The following is an 8,229-nucleotide window of genomic DNA, read 5'->3' on the forward strand; positions in this document are numbered from 1 at the left end:
TTTCTGCATACCTGCACTGGTGCAGGTAACATTGAAAATTATCTGCACTGGACAAATTTTACCTGCACCACTCTGAAGTTAAGAAGTATGGATCATACTAAAACTGTTCTGGAACCATTGCTATTTTTTCTTTAATTCATATTTCATAAGGTGGTAACTGTGCAGTCAATGCAGCTAATAGCAGCTAATAGCAATCCATTATATACACGTACATTATAGGATATTTATGTATAAAACTCAGTATATGGACCAGTGCAGGTTTGGTGCAGGTAGACATCAGAAATACCTGCACAGCTCCAATTTTACCTGCACTAATCTGCATTATGCAGGTGGTATTTCGAGCCCTGAATAGCAATGAATAGATCTTTAGATACCGGTAAGAATCGCAGCAGTTGCCTAACTATTATATGTAAGATGTTGGTTTTAATGATATTGTAAAGATATCATAAAAGGTAAAGGATTCTGGTATGATGTTGTCTTAGTTTTGGCATCATCTTATTGTAAGTTCTACAGACAGACAGACAGAACACAGACATAGAGGGAGAGAGAGACAGACAGACAGAGACAGACAGAGACAGACATAGACAGAGAGAGAGAGAGAGAGACATAAAAGACTCCTTCTTATTCTAAAATTCCTTCTTATTAGTTTAGGAACTGGTTGATAGTTTTTGATACTCCCTATAAAAACGTTATGTTGGATAACTGTGGCTATTTTAATAAAGCCTTTATTGTTATGTCAGGAAATTATGACCATCATATCCAATGTCAAAACAATACATCGTTACTACTACATGATTTACATCCCCTTGGTATCCCCTGAACACCATAAAACTCCTTACATATTATAGATTTCTTTATACATTTTTGATTTTTCATTATTAGCATCACTGAAAAAATGCTTAACAATCATGATATTGATAATGATAAGAAAAATCTCTAACTTATAATTTAGTAAAAATTTACTTGAAACAAAAGTTGTTCAAACTAGTACTCCATGACATGAAAATTTGCCAACAACAATGCACAAGGTCTATTATACTAGTAAGTATTCAAATCCTGGCCAGCTGCTCTAGTTCTTCTGACTAGTTGTTCATGTAGAACAGAAAGTAGCAATCTGTAAACTAAGTCAAAGAGTAGCAATCTGTAAACTAAGTCAAAAAGTAGCAATCTGTAAACTAATTAAAAAGTAGCAATCCGTAAAGTCAAAAAGTAGCAATCTGTCGCAATATGTAAAGTCAAAAAGTAGCTATCTGTAAGGCTAAAACGTACTAAACTGTAAAGTCAAAGTCAAATGTAGCAGGCTGGTATAATACTTATCTAACACATAATTATGATTTTATACTGGTGCTATTCTAAAGGAAAACCAGGTGGGCTTGCTTCTTACATATCATGGCAAAGAGCTTTTAGGGAAAATGTAATTAAATAACTGTTGCTAAAAAAGAAAGACATGTAACCCTAGTTCACCTTTATCTGCGGGGTAACCTATATCTGATATTTTTAAAAACAGTAATTTATAGATATCACGTGGAACAAACAGCAGTTTCAAATTGCAATCTTTTAGAAATATCGCGGTTTCAAATAACCATTCATTGAGATTTGATATCTCTAAATAACATGCCTTTAAAAACAACGGATACAGGCTACCCCGTGGATAAAGGTGAACTAGCATATTGAATGTAAAACTACATAATTATCTAATTTCTATATATTGGCTGTATATTGTGTTTATGCTTGTGTTTGTATTTGTCATTTCAAATGGTTGGCTGTGAGTTGCTGATTGGCTGCAACTAGGGCTTTGCAAAGGTGTCTGATTGGCTAAAAAAATCCAGCATTTTCATTGGCTGTTGTTTAACACAAGCATGCTGCTTCTGATTGGTTGTTGCTATGATGAAAGCACTGTGCTGATTGGTTGGTTGGAGAAAGGCAGGGCTCGAAATACTGGTGCATATGCGCTTTTAATTTATGCAACCAAAATTGCAGCTTTTACTGTTAGTGTACCTAGAAATTTGTATAGGGTTACGTACAAAAACATACTATAGGTGTATACTCGTAAAATAATGTAGTATATATTTGATATTGAAGTGTCAGAAAAGATGTTAAAACTTTTGCTGTATAACTATTATCAAATCCGATTTCGACTGCTGTAAGTTGAATTTTAGTTTCAAGCTCTAAAGAGAAGCAGTCAGAATTTTCTTAATGTGTTAATATACATTAATATTTTGCTCTGTGCACCTAGATTTTAGGTTTAAGGGTCTTCCAAAAATTAAGTTTCGAGCCCTGCAAACATATAAATGAGCACCATTACATTGTAACACATTTCCTGGAATGCTGCATGTAAAACTCATGATTTTCCCTCCTTCGTTAACTTAATCATTTTCCCCCTCGTTAAGAGATGGGCTGACGAGAACGGTCAGTATTGAAGAGGCAGAGGAGTTCTCCATGACCACCACCCTTACACCTGTCTCACATCTTAAGGCCTGGTCTGACTTTAAGTGAGTTTAAGATTACTTAAGAGTACATAAAACTCCTTCCTGTAGTCTCCACCATTGCACAGAGATCCCAGCTGTAATCCACTAGCCATATACAAAATGTAGGTAGACATTAGACTACAGTTACAGTAGTTAGACTTCCAAAATCCTTGATCTTTAACCTGAGTGTGTAACATGTCGGGGTTACTGATTTTACAAGTTGACACTGTGGTAGCAAATAAAGCCTAGGCTAGTCCACCTTTATCCGGGAGGTAACCTATATCCGTTGTTAAAAAAAACTGGGCATTTAGGGATGTCAATATGACGGACAGTGGTTGGTAAACAAGCTGTATTAAAAATATTGTACTTTGAAATCAAACCACCGTCCGTCCACTTCAGATATCTCTAAAAAAAACCTGGTTTTAAAACAACGGATATAGGTTTCCCCACGGATAAAGGTGAACTAGCATTAATGTGGCGAAAAAAGGGTAGGTCCTTCAGACTAGTCCAAGGTTTGCAAGGCCTGCACCAGTCTTTGGAGCTTCTACCAATTTGTAAGAACAGCTGAACTTTCTCTCCTTATTTTCTCTTTGATTTTGCTCCGATTCAATTCTGTATATTAATCATCAACAGGTCAAAGATATTGAGTAAGAAAATTAAAGGAATATGCAAGATTATTAGAAAGAAAAATTAAAATTGATGACAAAATAGAAAAGCTGGGAATGAAAAATGCTTGTTTATAATTGAGTATTGGGGTACTAAACATTAAGATTAAGCAACTGCCAAATATAGGATATGGAGCAAAAGTTATGTACGGCTCTTGCCACATGATTCGATACTCAATCATTATGATAGTGTTTTCGTTAATGAGAGTAATTTTGTATAAAGTACAAGCAGAAATAAAAAAGTTAATACTTAAGTTCAATTACTTATAAATTAAACAAAGTCTCACTTTTGCACAATTCTTTCCACGTCACTAATCGAATTTCTTACCAAATCTTTCAGCTTGCACCTTAAGTTTCTTGACAATAAATGGTAACGCTTCCTAGTTCACCTTTATCCGCAGGGTAACCTATATCCGTTGCTTTCAAAAACAGGTACTAGTATTTAGAGATATCAAGTTGACGGACGATGGTTTCAACCTACAATTATAGTTGGAACTTTTTACAGCTTGAAACCACCGTCTGCCTACTTGATATCCCTTTATACTATTTGGGTAAACACGACGAATATAGGTTACCCTGCGGATAAAGGTGAACTAGCAGTACAGCCTTATGACTTCAGCACAAGATTCCTTTATCAAATTTTTGCTTTAGCTTACAAGCTAAGTTTGCACTGTCATGAGTTAAAGGCCACCCCAATGTCACCAGGTGACATAATACTGCCACATTAAAAAAATGATCATAGAGGACTTCTCAAGATTTTCTTGTCCTGAATTACTAAATGCAGATGCCGCATTGGTACATCTCTTTAAATCACTTTAAAATCATGTATGTTTCTCATGTGGCATTATTATTTCAATCTGAGATCCTACAAATCGGTTTGGTCGAAACACAATGCCCGCTAGAATGACCAAGGAGCTTTTATTTAAAGGTAAAAGCTGCTTGGAGTGCCTTTTCTTGCTTTAGTTGATAACTTTGTTTATGATGACTTACAATGTAACTCACCTTCATTAATTTTACTTTTTGCCACCTTTTCAAGTTACTTTCAAATGATTTCATTTTCTCTATGGATTGCCAGTAGACTTCGCACTCTTATTTGAAATAGACATCTTTCATATCCTGTACAAAAAAATAAAGAAGCAACCTGCATGAAAAATGCTTCTTATACGTTGGTTGTTGAACCCCAACATGTTACAATTAATGACTGTCTGTCAATTTCTGTAGTGTCATTTTTTATACAATCAAACTTGGTCAGGCCACCTTCTCCAATCACAAGCCACATTAGAACAGTCCCATCCATTTTTGCATTATAAGTTACCAAAACTTCACCCTATCCTCAGATACCATTTTTCACTCTTACATGTATAACGCTTAGCCTAGTTCACCTTGATCCGTGGGGTGACCTTTATCCGTTGTCTTTAAAAACACTCAGTGCACATTTCGGAGTTTTACGTCTGCTGACAGCTGCAGTGGTTTCAAATTTGCAATATTCTCAAAATGTTCCCATTTGAAACCACCATCCGTCGATTTTATGTCCCTAAATACGTTTTTTGTACAAAGTTTAGGTTACCCTCGGATAAAGGTGAAGCAGCGTTATATTCAGTGGTTGCAAAATCCAGGTTTGACTGTATATCAAAAATGGTAACTCTATTTATGATTATATATCATATTACAATTATTTTAGACTTATAGCCTTTCTTATCAATAATTGTATATTATATTATTTCTAAGAGAACATGGCTTCTAACCTAGTCTGTCTGTCTCTTTACCATCCCTTTTCCTTGTACTTTTGATGTTGTTACTTTCTAACATTCCATAATAACTTGTATGTTTCAGCATTGTTCTTTCTCTCCAGCAGAATTTCAGATGAATCATACTCTCCTTGATTGATGCCATTATATGGTTCTGTCTAGGGGTGGGTACCGGTACAGAACATTCAGGTCCAGGTCCGGTTCAGGTCCAAAGGATCAGGTCCGGACCTGAACCTGGACCTGATTCAGTCTGTATCATAATAATGGTCCATTTTACTACAAAGAAATCTGTTTGGTGGAGTATTCGACTTACACTGACATTCTAAAATCCTACAACACTAACTGCACCTGTACGATTGACTGTAAAACTTGGTAGAAATGACTATAAACTCTACTCTACTTCACTCTTGTTATTTTCTTCCACCTGCAAGTGTCAAAACGTGTGAATGCCTGATAAAATAATCGGTTAATTCTCTAATCGGTCCAACATCCGGTCCACCTAATTTTTTCAGGTCCGGTTTTTCTGGACCGGTCCAATAAGAAAAACTGGTTTTGTACTGGTACGCTGTACCGATACCCAGCCCTAGTTCTGTCTATATCGTCTCTCAGGGTTGACACTTGACTTGTGCTTACACCCAGACCGCATGAGTTTCGTATTCACATTTTCTGGCTTAGGCTAACGTCACATTTCCACAAGGGGCCCGGCCAGGCAGCTTTGGGGAACAAAAAATATGATAAGACTTCAAAAACATTGGAACGGACCCAAAAATGATTCAACAACAATTGCTTTCACATATCTATTGGTATAAACTTTAATTTTTTGTTTCCGCAAACAGCCCGGCCAGGCCCCGAGTAGGAAAAGTGGCATAGGCCTTAGGTAAAGTTTGCAGGGAAAGAATGTAGTTTTTAAGTTAAACCTGCCACTGTACAATCTGGTTATTGAACAGAGTGAAAAAATCATACTTACTTCTTTCGCCACAAACTTTACCTAAGCCAAAAATGTGACATAGAACTCATACTGAGTCAGACTTGATATGTGAACCCCCAAACGACTGACAGATGTTACATGACATGTTGTCTGCCTGCCATGCTGTTTCAGCCAATCATATCCATGAAAAATTTGTTCAGTGTTGTCCGATTGGTCAAACTATTTGAAGTTTGACCAATCAAATTGAAGAAAATTTTTGAATGTAACATTTCAATCTGCTCTCATTGTTGTGGTCAACCATTATTTTCTGCTGTTCAAAAGTGAAACAGAAGAGGACTTAGATGGCTTTGGAAACAATGAAATTTTGTTAACTGGAGATAGATCTGTATCAATGAAAAAAAGTTTTGTCTTGCATCAGTAATTTTATTGCTTGCCAATTGTAATCTAGAACTAAAATGCAATCAACACAACATAGAACCTATAGCAGTAGTAGGTGTAGAAACCCTACTTTTCATTCCAGTCTATGAAACCTGCCTTCCAAATTACATAAATGTAAAAGACTGGACTCAAATCTATTTTATGAGCTTAAATCGACACGTTCAACAAGGAAAATCAACAATTAGGCTCCCAAACAATGACTGGGACTCAAGAAAAATTTATAAAGCTGGAGACAGTCCTGGGTGGAACAAACTTTAGCCAAATTCTTTTAAAATCTAACACCAATGACCTGTACTATGTCATGCTAATCAAATTGCCAGATCCTTCTGTCTAAAAGTTAACGCTACTTCACCTTTATTCTTGGGATAACCTATATCCGTTGTTTTGAAAAAAAAACAGTATTTAGGGAGCGACCTACGGTGATTTTAAACTGCAATGTTTTGAAAATACATGTATTGCAATTTAGAGCCACAGTCCGTTGACTTCTTATCCCTATATACTCTGCTGAAACAATGGATATAGCTTACCGCATGGATAAAGGTGACGTAGCGTTATAATGATATTCTAAAACCCATGAACTGTTAGTACAGTACTACGTCATGCTAATCAAAGTTTCTCTGTAATATTTTTACCTTTGCCAGACACCGCCTGCCCCGTGAGCAATGGTGGCTGAAACTGCGCCCGCTCCTGCGAATCCTTGCCAAACACGAAAGCGTCTACGAGGTGGAGGGCGAAGAAACCAGCATTGAGTGAGAGGGGAGCGTTAAAATTCAATCTCCAAGCAGATCCTACAATGGCATAAAATAGTACCAAACTGGCCAAGGAGTGTAGTCAGCCAAGAGGTGTCCATTTGCCATGTAGAATCTGCCCCCAGTTGGCTAGAACAAAGGCTATTAACATCTAATTGTTTCCCAATCAAACTGTGCTTGCAGTGTAGATGCTAATTGCCCTCCTTCTTGTTTTGTGCTAACTTCCAACTGGGACATGTGTTATTAGTCGCTGACTTTGTCCCAGTGCAAGTCGCTCGTAAAATAATTAGCACATGGCAACACCATTGTTGAATAGAAATGCTCCTCCCTGTTTCAGTGGAGGCAGATCCGCGGTAGCCAAACACACTCCTCTGCCAGCTTTTGATACTATCTTATGCTATCATAGGATCTGCTTGGAGATTAGTTAAAACTGGCGAGAGTGTGTGTCAGTGTGTGCAGTAACATCATCGCTGGACATTGAAAGTTCATCTGTGTTGGTAGAAGTCATTATTGGACTAGTTGAACTGCAATGTCCAACACGAAAATTGGACTCACCCAAATTTTCGACTGAACAGCACCAGTCTTTGTGAAGGAATCATTGAACAATCCACTTCTGTTGTGACGTCACCTCAACATTTTCACGTAAAATCACCGGGTCATTCGTTTTCACTGGATAAAGTTAAGATCTTGGACATAGAGCCAGACTTTTTTGCTAGAGGGATCAAAGAAGCCATCTACATCAGAGCTTTACAACCATCCCTGAACAGAGACGGTGGGCACCATAGACTTCCTGCAACCTATGATCCACTGCTTATGACTCACGTGTTCTATCGGCATAACGTGACGTTATGTGTTGGATATTGCGGTTTGAATAGTTCAATAATTGCTGGACCTTGGTGCTGTAGTGTGTAGCAACGTTTTAGCTTGCCACCCCCGAAACTTAAAGTGGACCACTCCATATAAGCAGCATGCCAGAGGAAAGCTAGCAGATACCATTGCAGCAAATAGGGGTGGACAAGGTGGTTTGAGCATACCCAAGACTTTTAAAAGGTGGTTATCAAAAAGGTTCCTTACTAAAAAAAAGTGCTGAGCATGGTTAATATTTATATACAGTGTTGTATAGTGAATTTGAGGTTCTGCTAGCAAATTCTGCACTATGAAGTTGAGTAAAGATAACTGCTTACTATAGTATATAGGCTGTTAGAAGATGACAAAAAAGTTAAGAAGAGAACA

The 8,229-nt window shown here is 37.2% G+C and overlaps 1 protein-coding gene across 1 annotated transcript in view; it reads left to right on the forward strand.

Annotated features, from left to right (window-relative positions):
• LOC118405158 (ATP-dependent 6-phosphofructokinase, muscle type-like) overlaps window positions 1–7,577 on the forward strand; it is a 52,293-nt gene extending 44,716 nt beyond the window's left edge. Inside the window, exons 21-22 of the mRNA XM_035804583.1 lie at window positions 6,889–7,015; window positions 7,426–7,577. Of these exons, the coding sequence (XP_035660476.1) occupies window positions 6,889–7,000 (112 nt within the window). The 3' untranslated portion in view covers window positions 7,001–7,015; window positions 7,426–7,577. The remainder of the gene's footprint in view (window positions 1–6,888; window positions 7,016–7,425) is intronic.
• The last annotated feature ends 652 nt before the right edge of the window (window positions 7,578–8,229 follow it).

The sequence above is a fragment of the Branchiostoma floridae genome, chromosome 17 (assembly GCF_000003815.2).
Source record: "Branchiostoma floridae strain S238N-H82 chromosome 17, Bfl_VNyyK, whole genome shotgun sequence".
NCBI classification, from domain to species: domain Eukaryota; kingdom Metazoa; phylum Chordata; class Leptocardii; order Amphioxiformes; family Branchiostomatidae; genus Branchiostoma; species Branchiostoma floridae.